General features: G+C 45.2%; 1 protein-coding gene across 3 annotated transcripts in view; it reads left to right on the top strand.

Moving 5' to 3' along the window:
• Nucleotides 1-9,123, top strand: part of LOC110538970 (collagen, type V, alpha 3a) — a 79,811-nt gene extending 70,688 nt beyond the window's left edge. For 2 of the 3 annotated variants that reach the window (XM_036938396.2, XM_036938398.2), the window contains 4 exons: nucleotides 1,349-1,461; nucleotides 1,897-1,965; nucleotides 6,186-6,419; nucleotides 6,900-9,123. In XM_036938396.2, coding sequence (XP_036794291.2) covers nucleotides 1,349-1,461; nucleotides 1,897-1,965; nucleotides 6,186-6,419; nucleotides 6,900-7,046 — 563 coding nt within the window. In that variant the 3' untranslated portion in view covers nucleotides 7,047-9,123. Of the gene's footprint in view, nucleotides 1-1,348; nucleotides 1,462-1,896; nucleotides 1,966-5,628; nucleotides 5,768-6,185; nucleotides 6,420-6,899 lie in introns of those variants that run through there. The other variant, XM_036938397.2, reaches the window with a different exon arrangement.
• The last annotated feature ends 15,681 nt before the right edge of the window (nucleotides 9,124-24,804 follow it).

Raw genomic sequence — 24,804 nt, 5'->3', positions numbered from 1 at the left:
AACTACAAAGACCAGGGAGCTTTTCAAAAGCCTCATAAAGAAGGGCAGTGATTGGTAGATGGGTAACAATAACAAATCAGACATTGAATATCTCTTTAAGCATGATCAAGTGAATAATTATGCTGTGGATTATGTATTAAACCACTCAGACACATGACAAAATACATTCCGTCTTCTGAACTGAGCTGCAAGACAGGAAGGAAACTGCTTAGGGATGTCACCATTAGGCCATTGGAGATTTTAAAACAGTTACAGAGTTCAATGGCTGTGAAGATGGACTGAAGATGGATCAACAACATTGTAGTAACTTCACAATAATGACCTAAATGACAGAGTGAAAAGAAGAGTACAAATATTACAAAACATGCATATGTATGCAACAAAGCACTAAAGTAATACTGCAAAAAACGCGGCAAAGGAATACACTTTTTTCGGCCTAAATACAAAGCCTTATGTTTGGGGAAAATCCAACACAACACATTACTGAGTCACTGTCTCCGTATTTTCAAGCATGGTGGTGGCTGCATCATGGTATGGGTATGCTTGACATTGGCAAAGACTTGGGAGTTTTTCAGGATGAAAAGAAACAGGATGAAGCACAGGGAAAATCCTAGAGGAAAACCTGCTTCAGTCTGATTTACACCAGACACTGGGAGAGCAACTCACCTTTCAGCAGAACAATAACCTATAACACAAGGCCAAATCTACACTGGAGTTGCTTACTAAGAAGACAGTGGCCAAGTTACAGTTTTGAGTTAAGTCTGCTTGAAAATCTATGGCAACACTTGAAAATGCCTTTCTAGCCATGATCCCCAACAGAGTTGACAGAGCTTGAAGCAGTTTCAAAAGAATAATGGGCAAATATTGCACAATCCAGGTGTGCAAAGCTTTTCTGAGACTTACCCAGTAAGACTAAGAGCTGTAATCACTGCCAAATGTGTTTATAATGTGTATTGATTCTGGGGGGGGTGAATATTTATCTAATCAAGTTATATTAGTGTTTTCTTTTTCATTATTCTTAAAAATATATATATAAATAATTGTTCTTTCACTTTGACATTACAGAGTATTTTGTGTAGATCGTTGACAAACAATGACAATAAATCCATTTGAATCCCACTTTGTAACACAAATGAATGTGAAGAAACCCAAAGGAGGAGTAGACTGTCTATAGGCACTGTGTTTGATTGAGCAAATGAGCCACCAAATCCTCCAATAGCCAGTATAAATTACCTGTTACATCAGACATACTCTACCATTTCATGTCTTCCCCTTTCTCTTGCCTGATCTGCTGTCCCGTATTGAAATGACACCGCTGTCTCTGTCTCTGTCTCCGTACCTGTCCCAGGTGACTACTGGATCGACCCCAACCAGGGATGTCACAGGGACTCCATCAAGGTCTTCTGTAACTTCACCGCTGAGGGAGAGACCTGCCTCTACCCTGACAAGAGGATTGAAACTGTGAGTCTCAAACTACCTTGATGTCTGCTCTCATCAACCTTACTAGAACATTGTAGCAGTGTACAGTACATATTCACTGGCCTCAGACCTAATGGTGTCTTACAGATGCACTATCTTGATTTTACCCTGTTTTTCACAACAGGAAAATAATCCAGCATCAATAGGATATGTGAATTATTATGTGGATTATAATTACTTTTTTAGGGGTTGATATATTGTCTGTTACATTTTCCATAATGGCAAATCAATTTTAAAGTGGAAATCACAAACCTTAGAAGCCTTTTAAAACCTTTAATACACTACAATTGATATTTCCCGCTGTGCAGGAACATTCTCCGCAACAACAGAGTGATCAAATTAAGATACCAGATCTGCACATCCTCAGAAGCCTGTGTTACAGAGACTCCTTGTTTCCTTCTCTATTCCTGTGAACAGGTGAAGCTAGCAGCCTGGAACAAAGAGAAACCAGGGAGCTGGTTCAGCCAATACAGGAAAGGCAAACAGGTACTGACCACTTTCAACTGCTGCCGTTCATTTCAATGTTTCCAAACACCAGGTAGATTATATTCATTTAAAGGGAGTGCATTTGAATAATAATCATGTGTATAATTGAGTAGATGTGCATGTGTGTGATTGACCCCACTGTCCAATAGAGTGTTGATGTATGTGCCCATGTATGATACCTGTGTCTTCTGCCTGCAGTAGTGAGTGAGTCACGCTGAGCCTCTGGCAGCAGTGGGCTCTCGTTGAAGAGCATTCAGAGTCTCTGGCAGCAGTGGGCTCTCATTGAAGAGCATGCAGAGCCTCTGGCAGCAGTGGGCTCTCATTGAAGAGCATTCAGAGCCTCTGGCAGCAGTGGGATCTCATTGAAGAGCATTCAGAGCTTTGAGCACTGGTCTTTCATGTGCACCTGACCAGACATCTCTTAACACAGAAAGATAATCACTTCTCTCCCAGTCCAATACCTTACACTGACTCTTTCACACCCACGCCATTGTGTCCTTTTCTCTCTCTCTCTCGCTCTCTCTCTCTCTCTCTCTCTCTCTCTCTCTCTCTCTCTCTCTCTCTCTCTCTCTCTCTCTCTCTCTTTCTCAATTCAATTTCAATTCAATTCAAGGGATTTATTGGCATGGGAAACATGTCTCTCTCTCTCTCTCTCTCTCTCTCTCTCTCTCTCTCTTTCCCGTTCTTTCTATCTTTCTTTCTCTCCCACTAACTCTCTATTTCTCTCCAACTCTCTTATTCTGACTCTCTAGGTGAATTACTGTGACCTTTGTCCCCTCCTCTCCTGTTACATTATTAATGAAACACGGGTTGTGAGATTTCTAAGAGAGAGAAGGTTCATGATAACACAATTGGTCCTAGTGTTCCTCTGTTCACCAGGGTGGATACAGTGCTTTGTCGCCAGCATTAACTCTGTCAGTTTGGTTTTGTGCCAGCATTAACTCTGTCCACTTGGTTTTGTGCCAGCATTAACTTTGTCAGTTTAGTTTTGTGCCATCACTAACTTTGTCAGCTTGGTTTTGTGCCAGCATTAACTTTGTCAGCTTGGTTTTGTGCCAGCATTAACTTTGTCAGTTTAGTTTTGTGCCAGCATTAACTCTGTCAGTTTGGTTTTGTGCCAGCATTAACTTTGTCAGTTTGGTTTTGTGCCAGCATTAACTTTGTCAGCTTGGTTTTGTGCCAGCATTAACTCTGTCAGTTTGGTTTTGTGCCAGCATTAACTCTGTCAGTTTGGTTTTGTGCCAGCATTAACTTTGTCAGCTTGGTTTTGTGCCAGCATTAACTCTGTCAGTTTAGTTTTGTGCCAGCATTAACTCTGTCAGTTTGGTTTTGTGCCAGCATTAACTCTGTCAGTTTGGTTTTGTGCCAGCATTAACTCTGTCAGTTTAGTTTTGTGCCAGCATTAACTCTGTCAGCTTGGTTTTGTGCCAACATTAACTTTGTTAGCTTGGTTTTGTGCCAGCATTAACTCTGTCAGCTTGGTTTTGTGCCAGCATTAACTCTGTCAGCTTGGTTTTCCTGCCCAGGTTATTTGGTCATGAAAAACTCCTGGCCCTAGCCATTATAGATTGTATGTATATAGTGCTTTACCAGATGCTCTACTACAAATGCATTGGTACTGCTATTTGGTTTGGACATTCGATATGTGACTGAAATGGTCATTGAGAGTTGTTTCTTTCCTCTGGTCCAGTTCTCATGCAGTGACTCTGATGGGAGCCCGGTTGCTTCAAGTGGTCCATATTAATATGTGGTTCATATCTGGTCTAGTTCTCATTCAGTGACTCTGATATGCTGTGTGTCTCTGGTCCAGTTCCAGTACAGTGACTCTGATATGTTGTGTGTCTCTGGTCCAGTTCCAGTACAGTGACTCTGATATGCTGTGTGTCTCTGGTCTAGTTCCAGTACAATGACTCTGACATGCTGTGTGTCTCCGGTCCAGTTCCAGTACAATGACTCTGATATGCTGTGTGTCTCTGGTCCAGTTCCAGTACAATGACTCTGATATGCTGTGTGTCTCTGGTCCAGTTCCAGTACAGTGACTCTAATATGTTTTGTGTCTCTGGTCCAGTTCCAGTACAATGACTCTGATATGCTGTGTCTCTGGTCCAGTTCCAGTACAGTGACTCTGATATGTTGTGTGTCTCTGGTCCAGTTCCAGTACAATGACTCTGATATGCTGTGTGTCTCTGGTCCAGTTCCAGTACAGTGACTCTGATATGTTGTGTGTCTCTGGTCCAGTTCCAGTACAGTGACTCTGATATGCTGTGTGTCTCTGGTCCAGTTCCAGTACAGTGACTCTGATATGTTGTGTGTCTCTGGTCCAGTTCCAGTACAGTGACTCTGATATGCTGTGTGTCTCCGGTCCAGTTCCAGTACAATGACTCTGATATGCTGTGTGTCTCTGGTCCAGTTCCAGTACAATGACTCTGATATGCTGTGTGTCTCTGGTCCAGTTCCAGTACAGTGACTCTAATATGTTTTGTGTCTCTGGTCCAGTTCCAGTACAATGACTCTGATATGCTGTGTCTCTGGTCCAGTTCCAGTACAGTGACTCTGATATGTTGTGTGTCTCTGGTCCAGTTCCAGTACAATGACTCTGATATGCTGTGTGTCTCTGGTCCAGTTCCAGTACAGTGACTCTGATATGTTGTGTGTCTCTGGTCCAGTTCCAGTACAGTGACTCTGATATGCTGTGTGTCTCTGGTCCAGTTCCAGTACAGTGACTCTGATATGTTGTGTGTCTCTGGTCCAGTTCCAGTACAGTGACTCTGATATGCTGTGTGTCTCTGGTCCAGTTCCAGTACAGTGACTCTGATATGCTGTGTGTCTCTGGTCCAGTTCCAGTACAATGACTCTGATATGCTGTGTGTCTCTGGTCCAGTTCCAGTACAATGACTCTGATATGCTGTGTGTCTCTGGTCCAGTTCCAGTACAATGACTCTGATATGCTGTGTGTCTCTGGTCCAGTTCCAGTACAATGACTCTGATATGCTGTGTGTCTCTGGTCCAGTTCCAGTACAATGACTCTGATATGCTGTGTGTCTCTGGTCCAGTTCCAGTACAATGACTCTGATATGCTGTGTGTCTCTGGGTAATCTAACCTAACAATTTCACAACAGCTACCTTATACACACAAGTGTAAAGGGATGAAGAATATGTACATAAAGATATATGAATGAGTGATGGTACAGAACGGCATAGACAAGATGCAGTAGGTGGTATAGAGTACAGAATATACATATGAGATGAGTAATGTAGGGTATGTAAACATATACAAGTGGCATTGTTTAAAGTGGCTAGTGATACATGTATTACATAAAGATGGCAAGATGCAGTAGGTGGTATAGAGTACAGTATATACATATGAGGTGAGTAATGTAAACATTATATTAAGTGGCATTGTTTAAAGTGGCTAGTGATACATACAATGACTCTTCCAGTACAATACCTTCAAGTGGTCCATATTAATATGTGGTTCATATCTGGTCTAGTTCTCATTCAGTGACTCTGATATGCTGTGTGTCTCTGGTCCAGTTCCAGTACAGTGACTCTGATATGCTGTGTGTCTCTGGTCCAGTTCCAGTACAGTGACTCTGATACGCTGTGTGTCTCTGGTCCAGTTCCAGTACAGTGACTCTGATATGCTGTGTGTCTCTGGTCCAGTTACAGTACAGTGACTCTGATATGTTGTGTGTCTCTGGTCCAGTTACAGTACAGTGACTCTGATATGTGGTGTGTCTCTGGTCCAGTTACAGTACAGTGACTCTGATATGCTGTGTGTCTCTGGTCCAGTTCCAGTACAGTGACTCTGATATGCTGTGTGTCTCTGGTCCAGTTCCAGTACAGTGACTCTGATATGCTGTGTGTCTCTGGTCCAGTTCCAGTACAATGACTGATATGCTGTGTGTCTCTGGTCCAGTTCCAGTACAATACCTCTGACATGCTGTGTGTCTCTGGTCCAGTTCCAGTACAATGACTCTAATATGCTGTGTTTCTCTGGTCCAGTTCCAGTACAATGACTCTGATATGCTGTGTGTCTCTGGTCCAGTTCCAGTACAATGACTCTGATATGCTGTGTGTCTCTGGTCCAGTTCCAGTACAATGCCTCTGATATGCTGTGTGTCTCTGGTCCAGTTCCAGTACAGTGACTCTGATATGCTGTGTGTCTCTGGTCCAGTTCCAGTACAATGACTCTGATATGCTGTGTGTCTCTGGTCCAGTTACAGTACAGTGACTCTGATGGGAACCCGGTTCACGTGGTCCAGCTGACCTTCCTGAAACTGCTGAGTGCCACGGCCAGACAGACCTTCACCTACTCCTGCCAGAACTCTGCCGGCTGGTTCGACAGCACCACCCGCAGCCACCAACACGCCATACGCTTCCGGGGCAGCAACGACGAGGAGATGAGCCAGGCCAAGAACCCATTCATCCAGGCAACACACGACGGCTGCCAGGTAGGTGCCATGCAGAGACAAAGGAAAATTAATGAATGACTGAATTAATGTAATTGGTGCTAATGTTTTGACCAATGCTAATGTTATGACAAATGCTAATGTTTTGACCAATCCTAATGTTTTGACCAATGGTAATATTTTGACAAATGCTAATGTAATGACAAATGCTAATGTTTTGACCAATGCTAATGTTATGACAAATGCTAATGTTTTGACCAATGCTAATGTTTTGACCAATGCTAATGTTTTGACCAATGCTAATGTTTTGACCAATGCTAATGTTTTGACCAATGCTAATTTTTTGACCAATGTTTTGTCAGCTGTTGTTTGATTCGATAAGGCCATGCAGCTGGTCATGATCAGTTCATCATATTATATCTGAGTATGGCATAGATAGGATTGGAGTTGGAATGAAATCTAGCAAGTTAGCAGGCACAGTGTATCCTCAAGCTGCTGTCTTTTTCTTTGTCTCTGGTGTAGTTCCGTAAGGGACAGGAGCGGACAGTCCTGGAGATCGACTCCCCCAGAGCAGAGCTGCTGCCAGTCATAGACGTGGCCCCCTCAGACTTTGGAAGCAGCAACCAAAAGTTTGGCTTCCACGTGGGACCAGTATGTTACAACGGTTAACTAACGTTGTATCGACCAACTAAGGAATGACCAGAACTGACCTACACAACAACGTACCAATGAAAGAAACTGGACTTCACTGTTGTTTCCACACGCAATATTTATTATTATACGTCCGTATATGTGGTGGGTTTGTGGCATATGTTTAATGACTCTCAAACAGCCAATGGGACACGAGGTTTCCTTGTTTCCGCGACAATAACAACCAATGGCGAGTAGCTGAGCAAAGGCAAGGAGGAACAAAGCACATTTATCAAAGGGAGTTCATCCAATTAGATATATTTAATGTGTAGTGGTTTTTCCTTTATCATCATTCTTTTCATCGCTCACCTTTTGAGTGTGCTGTAATTAGATCCACTAGAAGTAGTCTCTTGTTCCACTTGACAACAACCAATTTAAAAAGACAGGCAGATCCCTCCCATGTTGAGGCATGGGGTTAGCCTGTCATCTGTGGTATGGGTCAGTTGAGTGGCACTGTCTTTGTCAGGCCTGGGATGCAGATGAGACGAGTTGCTACCTGAGGGATTATGATGAGAGTGGAGTGGAATTAGCCGGAGACACTATCTGGCATACTCATTAGCATGCCTGGATTGCAGTAGGATAATATCATATTGCAGTATAAGGACATCAGTTCTTGTTAACTGGTGGTGTACCGCAGTATCGACGGTTGTAGGATCTTAATTTGAGCCAGCTTGCTACAGCAGGAAAATAATCCTGCAGCAACAGGAAATGTGAATTATTATGTGGATTATAATCAATGGACATTTTTGTTGGAGTTGCTACATTTTTCATAAGGGAAAATCAAGTCTGAAATTTCAAAGTAAAAATTACAAATACACTACAAGTTTTACATTTCAAATGAAAGATCCTACATCGGTAGCATGTCAATTCCATACTAGTCTATTTCATCTGTCAACATTCGCTGTGTTGGTTAGAAGGTTGAACATACTGTATAATAGAAATTATATATTTGCTTACCCTTCAACTGCAGATGACTCACTGAATGACCTTGAGAAGTGCACACAATACCATGTTACTAGTAGTCTATTGAGCCCAATGGTTACTTGAATGGAGAAGATTGCTTTCCTTGTTGTACTGGTTTACTCTGCATGCCTGGTGATAATATGACTTTCCGGCCTTCCATGTTTTCATTTCCTATTTGTGTCAGTTTGGTGTCAATTTTGTTACGGAAAACAAGCATTCTGTATTCCAGGCCTTAATGGTTGAGCTGGAGCTGTTTCAGCCCGAGAATGAGTTTCAGAGCATGTTGTTCTTGAAGAGGATATTAACAGTGTTTTCTCCAGTCCTCCGTTTGTCTGTTACATCAAGGAGCATTTCACATGTCGTTGTTTTCAAGCATCTTTTAAAAAGTACCATTATTATCCACTGTCCTGTTCTCCACCTCAGTCATGTATTTGTTTATTTGTTTTATATGTGAATTCATTTTTATGATGTATTTTGTTATGCTGTGTGGTGCTAAAGAAAATGTTTTTGTTTTGTGTCAACTACATTTGTGTTGTTGTGTGTCTTGAGGCAGGAGGAGGGAGAAAGGGTGCGAGTTATTGGTGCTGCAAAAGCCGTGCATGATGGGTAAGGAATGCTCTCTGACCCAGGGAGTATCATATCGTACTGTAGGACTGGACACTACAGTACACACACTCTAACCTGCTGTATGGTAGTCAGGTTACAGTACCAGAGGTAGGTTAGGGGTAAGTTCCACGTTTTCGCTTTCAGCGTTAAAACTCCCAAGACAGCCGTTGTTGTTACAACGTAGTGCCTTTACATCTCTCCAACATCTCTCCAACAACCTGCAGGCTGGTCTCCCAGCCTGTATACATAAACAGTACAGGCAGTTTATCAGCGTACTCCTCCTCACACTGTCTTTTAGTATTTAAACAATTCAGTACAATAAAATCCCCCGCCCCGTCCTGCCACACCCTGTGTATAGTATCTGTCCTACTCATTTTATATACTGTACAGTTATTCAAAGGACTTGAGTATAATTAATAATCTGTTGCCTGAATGAAAATGTGTTTGTGAAAAGTGATAAGCGAATTAAAAAAAACTATTTTAAAAAGACTGGGCTGTGTCAGAGAGAGAGAGAGAGAGAGAGAGAGAGAAGAGAGAGAGAGAGAGAGAGAGAGAGAGAGAGAGAGAGAGAGAGAGAGAGAGAGAGAGAGAGAGAGAGAGAGAGAGAGAGAGAGAGAGAGAGAGAGAGAGAGAGAGAGAGAGAGAGAGAGAGAGAGAGAGAGAGAGAGAGAGAGAGAGAGAGAGAGAGAGAGAGAGAGAGAGAGAGAGAGAGAGAGAGAGAGAGAGAGAGAGAGAGAGAGAGAGAGAGAGAGAGAGAGAGAGAGAGAGAGAGAGAGAGAGAGAGAGAGAGAGATGTTTGCATCGGCCTCTCACCACTCAGTGTAATAGACAAACAAGTCTCTTCATTACCGCCTAGTTCTGCAACATTCACTCAATGAGCCCGCAATCAACATCCCACCACAGCAGATGTAATCAACTCTGATTGGATTCCCAGTTCATTTATTTCAATTAGCTGGTGTTTCATTCCTCCAGAGGAAAACAGAGGAGAGACGCTAGCCAGGGAGGGAGGGAAGGAGGAGAGCGTTAATGAAACAGTTCTGGATAAGGACCACAGCTATTGAGATTTGCCCAGAACTGTCCAGTGTGTGTGTGTGAGAGAGAGAGAGAGGGAGAGAGGGGGCAGAAAGGAGGATACGCAGGACAGACACAGACATAATACATGCTGTCTCTCTCTCTTTCTCTCTCTCTCTCTCTCTTTCTCACACACACACACACACACACACACACACACACACACACACGTTCTATCACATAACCAAAGAGCAAGTCCACCAGTCCCCTATGGGGACTAGTCCTCAAGGTTAACGTCAATGCAGAATAAAGGTTACAGTACATTTCTCTCCTTTATGCTCTCTTCAACTCAATTGAATTTTAACCACAGTGTAAGTTCCTGGCTGGGAAAGGTCAGGCCTAGCTGCTTCCTCAGAATTATGATCAAGCAAAGTACATCATGCCCATCATGCCAATGCTCTCTCTCTCTCTCTCTCTCTCTCTCTAGAATGAATCACTATGCTGTTGAATCTGGGAAGAATGAATCACTATGCTGTAGGATCTGGGTATAGTTAATCACAATGCTGTAGGATCTGGGTAGAATGAATCACTATGCTGTAGAATCTGGGTAAAATAAATCACTATGCTGTTGAATCTGGGAATAATGAATCACTATGCTGTAGGATCTGGGTTTTTTGAATCACTATGCTGTTGAATCTGGGTAGAATGAATCACTATGCTGTAGGATCTGGGTATAATTAATCACAATGCTGTAGGATCTGGATATAATTAATTACAATGCTGTAGGATCTGGGTATAATGAATCACTATGCTGTTGACTCTGGGTAGAATGAATCACAATGCTGTAGGATCTGGGTACAATGAATCACTATGCTGTTGAATCTGGGTACAATTAATCACTATGCTGTTGAATCTGGGTAGAATGAATCACAATGCTGTAGGATCTGGGTAGAATGAATCACTATGCTGTAGGATATGGGTAGAATGAATCACTATTCTGTAGGATCTGGGTAGAATGAATCACTATGCTGTTGAATCTGAGTAGAATTAATTACAATGCTGTAGGATCTGGGTAGAATGAATCACTATGCTGTTGAATCTGGGTACAATTAATCACTATGCTGTTGAATCTGAGTAGAATTAATTACAATGCTGTAGGATCTGGGTAGAATGAATCACTATGCTGTTGAATCTGGGTACAATTAATCACTATGCTGTTGAATCTGGGTAGAATGAATCACAATGCTGTAGGATCTGGGTAGAATGAATCACAATGCTGTAGGATCTGGGTATAATTAATTACAATGCTGTAGGATCTGGGTATAATGAATCACTATGCTGTTGACTCTGGGTAGAATGAATCACAATGCTGTAGGATCTGGGTACAATGAATCACTATGCTGTTGAATCTGGGTACAATTAATCACTATGCTGTTGAATCTGGGTAGAATGAATCACAATGCTGTAGGATCTGGGTAGAATGAATCACTATGCTGTAGGATATGGGTAGAATGAATCACTATTCTGTAGGATCTGGGTAGAATGAATCACTATGCTGTTGAATCTGAGTAGAATTAATTACAATGCTGTAGGATCTGGGTAGAATGAATCACTATGCTGTTGAATCTGGGTACAATTAATCACTATGCTGTTGAATCTGGGTAGAATGAATCACAATACTGTAGGATCTGGGTAGAATGAATCACTATGCTGTTGAATCTGGGTAGAATTAATCACTATGCTGTAGGATCTGGGTTGAATGAATCACAATGCTGTAGGATCTGGGTATAATGAATCACTATGCTGTAGGATATGGGTAGAATGAATCACTATGCTGTAGGATCTGGGTAGAATGAATCACTATGCTGTTGAATCTGAGTAGAATGAATCACTATGTTGTTGAATCTGGTGCTGCAGTTGGGTCTTTGTATCTCTGAGGTCCTCTATTCTCCCCAACCCATTGTCCATGTTGCTTTGTTGAGCAGAGAAGATAGTAAGATAGTATCTCCTGTACTGTATCTCTTTATCTCCTGTATCTGTGTAGGACTATTTTGGTCTGATACCCTCTGATCTCTGGGCTCGCTTTGCTGTCCTTGCGATCTGTACGCGCGATACTGACCTATATCTACGTATAGATCTGATGTGCAATGATCTTTAGGCTTTGTATTACTCTGAATTTGTTCAACATTGTAAATCAGCCCAGCTCTGGGCCTGTGGAAGAGAGTTTAGTGCAGGGTTGATGAGCCATGTTTCTCCTCTTGTATTTAGGTCCTGGAGTAGACTAATTCTCCAGTCCCTACAGCACACAGAGAATTAGTTTCAGTGCTACAGCAACAACATATTCTTTCATTCATCTCTTTCATTCTCTCTCCATCTCTCTTTCCCTCCATCTCTCACTAGTCTCAGAACTCTGTAGCTGGAGCTCGACTTCTCTTTCTCCCCCACTCCCTTTAACATCTTTCTTACTCCCGCTCTTTCCTCTCTCTCTCCTCTCTTTCCCTCTCCTATGCGTCCCAGTGACGTTGATTGTAACTGGGCTGAACATGTCACCAAGTCAGTGTGAGAGATGAACATATTAAACAGGCATTTAGATTCATGAGAGAGTTTGAACACAGGGATATCTACATCTCCCGTAGACTCCTGGCTGTAACAGCTCTACCGATGCCACTACATCTTTCTGTTGTGTCACAATCCATAACTGTAAACATTATTTAGCCGCATCAGCGTTGTGTGAATATATGGATTGATTGGTTTCTTGTGAAAGCACTACGTTTTGTGATACATATTTACCTATGTATGACTCTTCCTGTATATTTACATGCAAGCTGTATGTCAATATATAGAGGACTAATGATATCTCCAGGAGTGATAATTATAAATGTTGTCTTTATCTGGTGTCTAGTACTGTATTTTTGCTGGCTAGGGCCATGTACTTTAAGGGCTGCCTGTCTTCCCAGTGTCTTACTTGGTGTGTGAACTGCTGACTGCTCATAACTTGCAGCTGATTGTTGACACATCAACCAGGATTAAGGGGCAGGGCAATTTGTGATTGTTGTTGTTTTCGTAATCAGTGGCTGTATTGGAGGGGGAGTGGTTTCTCGTCTCCTAGGCAATTAGCAATTAGTGTTAGTACTTCAGTCTCCCCTGTTTTCTCAGTGGCAGCTGAAAACAGCGGTCGTGTCAGCGGTGGTCTCGTCATCAAAACTAAGACGGTTCTGACGAGTTGTTTTATGGAGTTATTTAAGGAAGAAACGAGAGGAAGGCTCCACAACAATCTCTGACTTGAATATCTCACCTAGTTATTTCCATGTGATCTCATTTGGCAACTATGTGTTTTTTCTATACCTGTTCGCTCTTCTCCCTGTAGGCTTTTTATTTTTTATTTTTTATAAGCTTTACAGACACTCACCACCCCTTGGCTGCAACCCTTCTAATATAGTGAAACCCTTCTAATTTAGTGTGCCCTGCGCGCACAACCCATGTGGAATTCCTGGTCTCCAGCAGCATCTGGAACTGCTGATCTGCGGCCAAGATCACCAAGTTCATCTCAGCCTATGCTGCCCTTCAGTCGGTAGACTTTTTGGCCCTGATAGAGAGACATGGATCACCCCAGAGAACACTGCTACTACAGCTGCTCTCTCTTAATCTGAGTACGTGTTTTCTCATAGTCCGAGAGCATCTGGTCATCACGGGGGGTGGCACAGGGCTGCTCACTTCTCCTAAGTGGAGATTTTATATTTTCTCCCTCACTCACCTGTCCACCTCCTCATTTGAATTCCATGTTGTCACTGTGTCTGCACCACATACTCTCACTACTGGTGTCCCCTAGGGCTCGGTTCTAGGCCCTCTCTTCTTCTCTCTGTACCTTTGGCTCCATCATATCCTCACATGGTCTCTCCTATCATTGCTATGCGGATGACACTCGACTACTTTTCTCCTCCCCCCTTCTTACACCCAGGTGGAGACACCCATCTCTGCGTGCCTGGCAGATATCTCAACTTGGATGTCAGCACACCACCTCAAGCTCAACCTCGACAAGATGGAGCTGCTCTTCCTCCCGGGGAAGGCCTGCCCGCTCTAAGACCTCTCCATCATGGTTGACAACTCCACGGTGTTCCCCTCCCAGGGTGCAAAGAACCTTGGCGTGACCCTGGACAAGACCCTATCATTTTCTGCAAACATCAAAGCAGTAACCCGCTCCTGCAGGTTCATGCTCTACAACATCCGTAGAGTACGACCCTACCTCACACAGGAAGCAGCACAGGGCCTAATCCAGGCACCTGTCCTCTCCCGTCTGGACTACTGCAACTTGTTGTTGGTTGATCTCCCCGCTTGTGCCATCAAACCCCTGCAATTTATCCAGAACGCTGCAGCCCGCCTGGTTTTTACCTTCCCAAGTTCTCTCATGTCACCCCACTCCTCCGCACACTCCACTGGCTTCGCATCCACTACAAGACCATGGTGCTTGCCTACAGAGCAGCAAGAGGAACTTCCCCTCCCTATCTTCAGGCTTTGCTCAAATCCTACACCCCACCCCATAACTCCGTTCTGCCACCTCTGGTCTCTTGCCCCCCCTTTATGAACTAACAGTCACACTTGACTTTTTCTGACTTGGCTGATGGCTACTTAGAGGAAAAATGTACTTACTATGACTGAATCTACTTACTATGACTGCAATAACGTGGTTGTCCCACCTAGTTATCTTAAGATGAATGCAATAACTGTCAGTCGCTCTGAGTCTGCTAAAATGTAAATGTAGGTATCCAACACGTGTGTATGTATGCATGTGCGAATGTGACTGAGTGAACAAACGTGCACTCATTAGTGTGCATGTGAGCGTTTCTCCTCCTGCCGACACCCTTCCACAGCTTCTTTGTCTTCGGAAGAGAGGAGATTATTTCCGCAGATTCTCTTTTCCCATCAAAAGTGGTTATCGACAAAGCTAACATTAGTAAAGAATTGAAGGGAAGGTGGGAGGAGAGGGAGGGAGGGAAATATAATTATTCCCTAGGCGGAGGCGTCTGTAGAGCGGTAAGTAGCGGGGAGAGAGAGGCCCGGGTCCTGTGGCTGTCTGAAAGGGTGTCAGATGATTATCTGGGAGACAGAAGAGAGACCAGACACAGCCTTGGATCCCTCCACTATCCCCTCCCAACCCCCTCCCGCCCTTTGTCCTCCTTGCTGCATCACTCCTTCCACCGCCCCCCTGTCTCCTGTTTCAGCTCTCACCACCCGTCTCCACTGTGTCATTCTCACTTAGTTTAGTCCTCAGTGGGTAGGACAGCGTCAGTTGTCCCAGCAGCGCTTCGCTCCCTCCACGCACAGCCGAGGTAATCAGCAGACTCATATTACTACTAACCAGGGAGAGTGATGGGAGAATCACTCAGGCCAATTTAAGTGTGGACACAGCCTGTTCATAAAGGAGAAACATATTAATACACTGTAATGAACAAACCACACTCGTATCAGGAGCTGGAACAAATTGTCAGAATCGGTCACGGGGGATTGGTGTGTGAGAGTGTGTGTGTGTGTGTGTGTGTGTGTGTGTGTGTATGTTAGAGAGACTCCATTGTCCATGAAGGACTCCACTGTTCAATAAATATGATTTGCACATAAATCATTGGCGGCAGGGAAGGAGAGAAGGGAGAGAAGGGCAGATTGAATGTTATAATGATGAGTGTATAGTGGGGTCGTAGTCCACTTGAGTGTTGAGTCGGGAAGTAATCCTTTCCATTCGGCTCCTACAGTATATGAGCCTGCGTGACTCCTTTCCTCTGTGGAACGGAATGTAGTAGGATCCTCCTTCATACCTCTCTCTCTCTCCTCTGCCCCCTCTCTTCATTCTTCACCCTTCTCTTTCCATCATCCCCCTCTCTCCCCCTCTCCTTCCCCCCTCTCCGCCTTACCCTCCTCTACCCACCTGTCTCTCTCCCTCTCTCCTCCCTCTCTCCTTCCCCTCCTTCTCTCCCAACTCTCTCTCAGGATGATCAACGCACCCTGTCCTGTAGTATCGGCTGCTCGACAAACGCTGACATGGTTGTTATTCTGTCAGGATGAATCCAACATGGCAGCATTTCATGAACGCCCTGGACACATTTCATAAATCTTAGCTGGCCTCGCTGCTGACTAGATGTGAACTGCAGAGGAAGCAGGACCATTGTGTGAGCAGAACAGGACTGCCTTTCTCTCTGTCTGACTGCTGTGAGCCTCACCTAGGCTGAGTACAAAATGTCACCCTATTCCCTTTAAAGTGCACTACCTTTGATGAGAGCCCGGGTCAAAAATAGTACGCTAAATAGGGAATAGGGTGCTATTTGGGACACAGCCCTAGCCTCCTGTCGGTGGGTACGGAGCTGGGTTAAAAGACACTGGGCTGCTGAGAGCCTGGCTGGTGTTTTACTGCTATAGATGAAATACATAGCTAGAGATAGCAGGGAGCTGAAGGTGATAATGAATGCTGTCAGTCAGACAGCACTGGGCTGTTTGTCATTTGAACAGTGCAGTAAGTGCCGCAGTGGTTTAATCAAAATGTTTATTCTGATAAATAGAAAAACTCCAGTGTCCTGTCTGTATTGCATATCTGGTTTGTTTGTGTACTAGATAGGGACTGGTTGTGAATTGATGTGTTCATTTGTTTCCCTCAGCTGCCTTTCAATAATTCAGCTCCAACCTAAGAAATAGAGCGGTGTAGTTTATCTGAATCTGCTGTAGGAATATACTCTGCACCACGAACTCCCGTCTTATTACCCAGATCCATGTTTCACATACACTACATGTATGTACATAGTAGCAGTAAAGACATTAGACACAGACACACTATACATACACATATTCTAAAAAAATATATACATATATATGAAGAGGTAGTGTACACACACACACACACTGTCAGAAACAGTGGTCCATTAATCCCACAGGGACGTCAGACACCCTCTACTCCCATGTGTCTGTTCCTTCAACAGATGAAAGTGCTGTGAGGATGTTCATGTGGAATCGCTGATGGCTCTGCTAGCTGAATAAACTACAACCTGGGTCTGGCCTACTGGGGTGTTGAGTAAGTACTTGGCTGAAGGGTGTGTTTTCTGGTTGTCGTCCATAGTGTTTGAGCTGCTTTGTGAGATGCTGGAGAGTTAATGAGAAACTGGGGATTTCAGGTGCTGGCTGGCCCTGTGAGACAGGAGAGAAAGGAGATGAGAAGTGAGGAGAGGAGTCGTGAGGAGAGGAGAGGAGAAGTGAGGAGAGGAGACGTGAGGAGAGGAGAGGAAAAGAGAAGTGAGGAGAGGAGAGGAGAGGAGAAGTGAGGAGAGGAGACGTGAGGAGAGGAGACGTGAGGAGAGGAGAGGTGAGGAGAGGAGAGGGGAAGTGAGGAGAGGAGTCGTGAGGAGAGGAGAAGAAAAGTGAGGAGAGGAGAGGAGAAGTGAGGAGAGGAGTTGTGAGGAGAGGAGAGGAGAAGTGAGGAGAGGAGTTGTGAGGAGAGGAGAGAAGAAGTGAGGAGAGGAGACGTGAGGAGAGGAAAAGAGAAGTGAGGAGAGGAGAAGTGAGGAGAGGAGTCGTGAGGAGAGGAGAGGAGAGGAGAAGTGAGGAGAGGAGACGTGAGGAGAGGAAAAGAGAAGTGAGGAGAGGAGAGGAGAGGAGAAGTGAGGAGAGGAGACATGAGGAGAGTGGAGGAGAAGTGAGGAGAGGAGAGGAGAGGAGAGGAGAGGAGAGGAGAGGATACGTGAGGAGAGGAGAGGAGAAGTGAGGAGAGGAGAGGAGAAGTGAGGAGAGGAGTTGTGAGGAGAGGAGAGGAGAAGTGAGGAGAGGAGAGGAGAAGTGAGGAGAGGAGTTGTGAGGAGAGGAGAGGAGAAGTGAGGAGAGGAGTCGTGAGGAGAGGAGAGGAGAAGTGAGGAGAGGAGTCGTGAGGAGAAGAGAGGAGAAGAGAGGAGAGGAGAAGCGAGGAGAGGAGACGTGAGGAGAGGAAAAGAGAAGTGAGGAGAGGAGAGGAGAAGTGAGGAGAGGAGACCTGAGGAGAGGAAAAGAGAAGTGAGGAGAGGAGAGGAGAGGAGGGGTGACTGACAGGTCTCATGAATAGTGATGCTCAACAGCTGCTCATTAACTGCGAGACTGCCAGCTAGCAGACTGAAGGAGCACACAGACACACACACCTGTCCATAGTCCCTTCATCTCCGTCCCCTGTGCCTGCTCCACATCCCAGGTAGAACCACACCTGTGTGCCCCCCCCCCCCCCCCCCCACACACACCAGGGCAGCCCCTTCATTGAATATGGAATGGCCTATCATGCCAGCTGTAAATTCTTAATAACACTCTCATTGCAATAGGTGAGGGTATGCCTGGAAACCATTCCACATTCCCCTGCTAAGAATACCAAGTTAGTGAGCTGGCTGCTAGGGGACCATGCCTTCAGAGAGTAGTCTCTCTTCTCTGGTTAACAGACTCTGATGGAATGCACCTTTTGTTTGTAATCGATGTAGAAGCAGAGGCATCCACCATGTAATTAAAGGCCCATTTGATCTCTAATAAAGCGTGCTGTCTCTCCCCCTCCCACCCAGGGGAGAGCAGAACCAGGGACAGGCATACCTTCATTACTACACAGCATGCTCTGCCTTGATGTCTGCCTCCTACAAACACTCACAAACACACATACTCATGACCATTAACAGATACAGTACGTGCGGCACACACTGTGAATCACCAGATCTCCATATCTCACATCTTCTCCAATCGTACACACACACATACACACACACACATACACATTCACATGTGAACACACACTGTGAAAGAGAGAGAGAGAAAGTGGCTCTCCTGCAATGAGGCTGGGATTGATTCTAGTCACACAGAGCTGGGGCGAGATGAGCAGTCACTCTGAATAGGCCCGGCAGTCAAATAATACAGATACGAACATCAGAGGAATAATTGAAGAAAGTGTTTTATATGTAAAAGACAGAGAGGGATGAAGTGGAATTGAATCCCAGAGGAAATGAAGAGGGAGGTGTGTCCCAGGAGACAGACTCACAAAGGCTCCGGCATGTTTGAAGAAAATAGAGGATAATTAAAGTGGTCACTGCCTTCCACAGGCCAGGACAACACTCAATCGCTCTCTTTTTCTCTATCTACCTTTTTCTCTCTTTCTATTTTCTATCTGCCCCCCTCTCTCCCCCTATCTTTTCCTATTTCCCATATCTCTCCTTCTGTTTCTCAATCTCTCTCTCTGTGTCTCCCTCTATGTCTCTCTCTCTCTCCCCTCTTACTCTCCCACACACGCTCTACACACGCACAGCTGGTCCTAGCTCCACTGTCAACCCAGACCTCCATCTCCCTCGTTGCACACAGGATTTCACTCAGTCGTTCTACCACGTTCATCCTGATACGGCCCAATGCGTGAATAGTAGCACTTCTCCTGACCCCTCCACCATCTGTCTCTGTGGCAACCGGTTTTGAAATGGGACTTGAACCCGCAGGCACTCCATTGAGTAAACAATGGAAAAAAGTTTTCTGACTGAATCTCCCTCTTTCGCTCTCTCTCCCTCCCTCTCTCTCTCTCTCTCGTTCTTTCTTTCTCTCTCGCTGCATTCTATCAAGCGTGTCGGCATGACAACAACAGGTCTCCATGGCAACGGGGTGCCCAGGCGATTCCTGTGCTGCTGGTCTGGTTATGTACCAGTGCTCCAGGCCTCCCCCTGATCCTCTGCCTGGTGGGCTAGCCGCTCCAAATCAATCACTCACTCAAGGAACTCACTCAAGGCCAGAATAATTCATACATCACTCCTGTATGGCTCTGCTTTTTAAAGAACCCAACCCATATAACCCATATTGCAAACAACCATTAGTGTCAATGCATGATTGCAAAGTCCCAAAGACATTTCAAACATAGAAAATAAATTACAATTTGAGTGTGGAGAAAACCCATGTGCAATCCCAATGGTCAACATTTCCTACTCTTTCACAGACCATCATTTAACCAAAACCCAATCCTCAACAAAAAACATTATCCCTGACTAATCCATATGACTAAATCAATGCCTTACAAAACCAATAATCATTACAAAATTCCTCCATGTGGTCCATTTAAACCCTTCAGATTCCCCAGCCTTCCTTTCCATTACCATAGCATGTCCATTACTCTCCCCCGTGCCGTGTGTGGCCGACGCAGCCTGAAAGGAGAGCACAAATAAATCCCATGTTCCTCTCTGTCCTTGTGCTCTGCTCTGCTCATTCGCCATAGATGATTTCTCCTGCGTCTTCCTCTCTCGCTCTCTCTCTTCCCCTCTCTCGTCCCCCTGTCTCTCTTGGTCCCAGTGTATTGATTGGTCTCTGAGTGTACGGAGCAGGGAGATAAGATAAATACTGAGTCAGTGGCCATGAACAGCTCTCCGTCACCCTGACATGAAGGGAAGGATAATCATCTGCCAGCCATGAGAAAGAGCCCATAGCAATTGGAGCAATGAATGTTGAATGGGGAGGAGTTGGCTGAAGTAGAAACAGATCTGCAACCAGTCTAAACCCCCTGACCTACATATTGCATATTCTCTTCAACATAACTATTATTTCTGAATTAAGCCAGTCTTATCCTGTCACTAACCCGTTAAGTTTGGTGTCTACACATCCTTGTATACAGTGATAATGTGCTTAAACAAGTGCTGTACTGTGTGCCCTCAGATGGAGAATCACGAGCCACAATGTACTGTAGCACATCAACATTCACACCATACAGAATACAAATGCACACACAAACACACATTTGCCTGCCAATCCACATTCACAGGCACACATGCATGGCCACCATCACTCAACAAACAGTTGAGCACACACACTGGGGCTAAATGAGGGCTGCTGGTATCTCTTGCGGCGTTAGGAGCACTGGCGCGGCTCTTCCTCTCCGATTCTGAAAGCCGTATCTGTATCAGGAACAGCAAACTGAAAAAGCAATTTGCTTTGTCACACAGAGACATGCCTGACTACACTGAATAATTGCACTGCAGCTCTGGAAAGAACAGTTCTCCTTTAATCTAATGAAGGCCTCAAGGGGAGGGAGTTGTGTGTGTGTGTGTGTGTGTGTGTGTGTGTGTGTGTGTGTGAGTGAGTGAGTGAGTGAGTGAGTGAGTGAGTGTGTATGTGTGTGTGTGTGTGTGTGAGTGAGTGAGTGAGTGAGTGAGTGAGTGAGTGAGTGAGTGAGTGAGTGAGTGAGTGAGTGAGTGAGTGAGTGAGTGAGTGAGTGAGTGAGTGCATTCGTTGGTGCAAGTTTGTGTGTATACCAGGGTGGGCCTGCATTTACAGCGACGGCAGGTAGCCTAGCGGTTAGCATGTTGGACCAGTAATAAAGGGAGATGCCTAGTCAGTTGCACAACTGAATGCATGCAACCGAAATGTGTCTTCCACATTTAATCCAACCCGTCCCTCTGAATCAGAGAGATGTGGGGGCTGCCTTAATCAGCATCCATGTGATTGGCGACTGGGGAGCAGTTGTTGTTGGGGGTTAAATTCCTTGCTCAAGGGTTGCCGAAAGGTTGCTGGTTCAAATCCCCGAGCCGACAAGGAGAAAAATCTGTCCATGTGCCCTTGATCAAGGTGCTTAACTCGAATTGCTCCAGGGTCGACTTCGATAATGGCTGACCCTGGCCATGACCTCACTCTCTATCTCAGGGGGAGTTGGGATATGCAAAAAACACATTTCTATTTTATCTGTATAATTCACTCTTTTACATGTGTGAAATAGGACAAATATAAGCACTCACCTAATTATGATTTGTGTGCTTGTATTTGAGAATGGCGTGTGTTGTGTGTGTGTGTGTGTGTGTGTGTGTGTGTGTGTGTGTGTGTGTGTGTGTGTGTGTGTCTGTGTGTGTTTGTATTTGTGAATGGCGTGTGTGTGTGTGTGTGTGTGTGTGTGTGTGTGTGTGTGTGTGTGTGTGTGTGTGTGTGGGTGTGTGTCTGTGTGTGTTTGTATTAGCGAATGGCGTGTGTGTGTGTGTGTGTGTGTGTGTGTGTGTGTGTGTGTGTGTGTGTGTGTGTGTGTGTGTGTGTGTGTGTGTGTGTGTGTGTGTGTGTGTGTGTGTGTGTGTGTGTGTGTGTGTGTTTGTATTTGTGAATGGCGTGTGTGTGTGTGTGTGTGTGTGTGTGTGTGTGTGTGTGTGTGTGTGTGTGTGTGTGTGCGTGTGTGTAGGATAAGGGTTAAGGAGCTGGTCCATATAATGTGTGTGTGTGTGTGTGAACATAATCAAGAAAGAAGTATGTAAAGGCAGATAAGGAAGCGAGTGAAGCAGCTCCATTGTATCTGTTCCAATCACAACAATGTCCCTTGCTGCACCCTCTCCTCTCCACATGGTTGCATTGCAATATATTGATTCATCAAATCTGCATGTAGCCTCTGGGCCAGGGCTGTCCAATCCCAGGTTTGGAGAAGGGCCCTGATTCAATAATGCAAAAGTAGGCAGAAGAATAAAAGCCCTGGTGCATGGCCTCAGACAGTAACTCCTGAGAAGTGCTGAGTCCACACTCCACACTCTGTGGTCTAGCTGCTCCCTGTGTGGAGGCAGCCAGACAGCCAGCCAGGCAGCCAGCCAGGCAGGCTCTGGAGCACCTGCAGGCTGGGACAACACTTCAGAGGCCAGGGCAGAGATAGGAGACCCACAGAGGGCACACACCCACGAGGGGCTGCAGGGAGAGGTTAAAGACACTGTAAGACTCTGGGTCACTCTCAGTTGTGTGGCCAGTGTTCCTCTCCTGGCTTCCAACAGGGGATGCACATTTTGTTACTGTAATCACCAAAGTTTTAGCTCCAGGGCTGGAGACGAGGGGCATTTTGTTACTGTAATCACCAGCGTTTTAGCACCAGGGCTGGAGAGGAGGGACATTTTGTTGCTGTAATCACCAACGTTTTAGCTCCAGGCTGGAGACGAGGGACATTTTGTTACTGTAATCACCAGCGTTTTAGCTCCAGGGCTGGAGAGGAGGGACATTTTGTTGCTGTAATCACCAACGTTTTAGCTCCAGGCTGGAGACGAGGGACATTTTGTTACTGTAATCACCAGCGTTTTAGCTCCAGGGCTGGAGAGGATGGACATTTTGTTACTGTAATCACCAACGTTTTAGCTCCAGGCCTGGAGAGGACATTTTGTTACTGTAATCACCAGCGTTTTAGCTCCAGGGCTGGAGAGAGGGGACATGTTGTTACTGTAATCACCAGTGTTTTAGCTCCAGGGCTGGAGAGGAGGGACATGTTGTTACTGTAATCACCAGCGTTTTAGCTCCAGGGCTGGAGAGAGGGGACATGTTGTTACTGTAATCACCAGTGTTTTAGCTCCAGGGCTGGAGAGGAGGGACATGTTGTTACTGTAATCACCAACGTTTTAGCTCCAGGGCTGGAGAGGAGGGACATTTTGTTACTGTAATCACCAGCGTTTTAGCTCCAGGGCTGGAGAAGGGTAGACAGAAGGAGCAAAGGCAGTGTGTTCTCTTCTTATTCAGTAATGTCTGTGTGTTTAGGAGCAGGTTTGTGGTTGGTGGCGATGTAAAGCTGTAAATCGATTGTTCCGGGTGGAGCGTAAGTAAGCCGTCAGTGACAGTTTGGAGTATTTAACTTCATAATGAGGCTGAATGTGCAGCAGTTCACTGCTCCGCAGCTAAGCTGCTGTAATCGCTTCTATCTGCTTCATTATGTAAAAAACATTCCTTATCCTCCCAGTCTGTCGCTCCCTCTCTCTACTCCCTCCCCTCTCCTCTCTCTCTCTCTATAGGCCCCCTGCAATGTAACCGGCACGGTGCATGGAACTGCAGTGTAGAATGAGAGAATGAGAAGAGGAGACATGCTGGGAGGAACCAACCTGAAAGGCAGCTGCTGGGTTTCAGTCCAAATGGCTGAGAGAGGGAGAATCCTGAGAGACTGAGTGCGTTAGAAGCAGGAACTCAGTGTTCTTGGTACTGTGTGCTCTAATGGTTCAATGTTCTTACCTATGTATAGGCTGTGTGTGTGTGGGTGACATACATTATATGGACCAGCTCCTCAACCCTTATCATACACACACACGCATACACACACACACACACACACACACACACACACACACACACATACACACACACACACACACACACACACACACACACAGAAGGGTATGCATGCATGCGCTGGTTGAGAAACACACTGTCATGCGCAGGAACTCTGCTCTGAGCTGGGAGAGGAAAAAGCTTCAGATACATGACAAACCATGAAGCTACTGCTGTTTCAATGGAGCAGAAAAAAACAGGGGAGAAAAATGTCAACAACAAATAGCTGCTGGTTTCTGTTGCCGTGGGCGACATGGACTTTGGTTCCTACATGTTTCTCTCCTACTGCATTATGCATCATCTTTTCATCCAATTAAACACAAACACAGGCTACAGAGCACAACGCAGGGAGCATCTCCCAGCTCTGCATAATCTGCAAGAAATTGTGTGTGTGTGTGTGTGTGTGTGTGTGTGTGTGTGTGTGTGTGTGTGTGTGATGTTTGAACTTGAGATGATGGACTGTTTGGCAGTCCATCTCTCTGTGTCTGCCAGTCTGTGTCTCTCCTCATTTCTCCATGTGTCTGGAAGGTAGATGGTAGAGGTCAACGCTTTGTTTTGTTCTGATCCACAGCAGCTTTGCTCTGACCAGAGTTCTGTGTGGTCTAAATGAAGATTGATTTGTGTGTCTAGACTGGTCTGGGCTGGACTCGGAGACAAAGCATTACAGCACCACTGTATAACACCTCCCTGTGAACCTGGCGTGTCCTTACCCCGGTTTCTGTGGTAACGTGCAGGTAGTGCATGCCAAACAGCCCAGGGGATGGTGTGAAACGCCATGTTTAATTCTCTCTTCAGCCGGCCAATGAGCAATCCGACTTTCACACCTTTCCCTTCCTGCCCCTTGCAGACAGCCATCACTATGGCAACCAGGCACTCTATAACCTCCTGCCCCAGAAGATTTTGGAGAGACTTATGGACTCATTTCAGGTGCATTCAAGTTAATATATCATACTCTGTATGTGAATATTATAATGGAACAACAGGGCTGATATGGCAGTATTCAGTATTTCAGCTGAGATACGAGCGGTGAGGAAAATAAATACACCCATTTCTCAATGGCTGAGTAGTAGGCACCCTAGAATGCCTGGAGAGATACAGACACAGATAGAGTGAC

The sequence above is a fragment of the Oncorhynchus mykiss genome, chromosome 12 (genome assembly GCF_057628025.1).
Source record: "Oncorhynchus mykiss isolate SJ-2025 chromosome 12, ASM5762802v1, whole genome shotgun sequence".
NCBI lineage: Eukaryota > Metazoa > Chordata > Actinopteri > Salmoniformes > Salmonidae > Oncorhynchus > Oncorhynchus mykiss.
The sequence above is the reverse complement of the archived record's forward strand: the minus strand, read 5'-3'. Positions and strand labels throughout refer to the sequence as shown.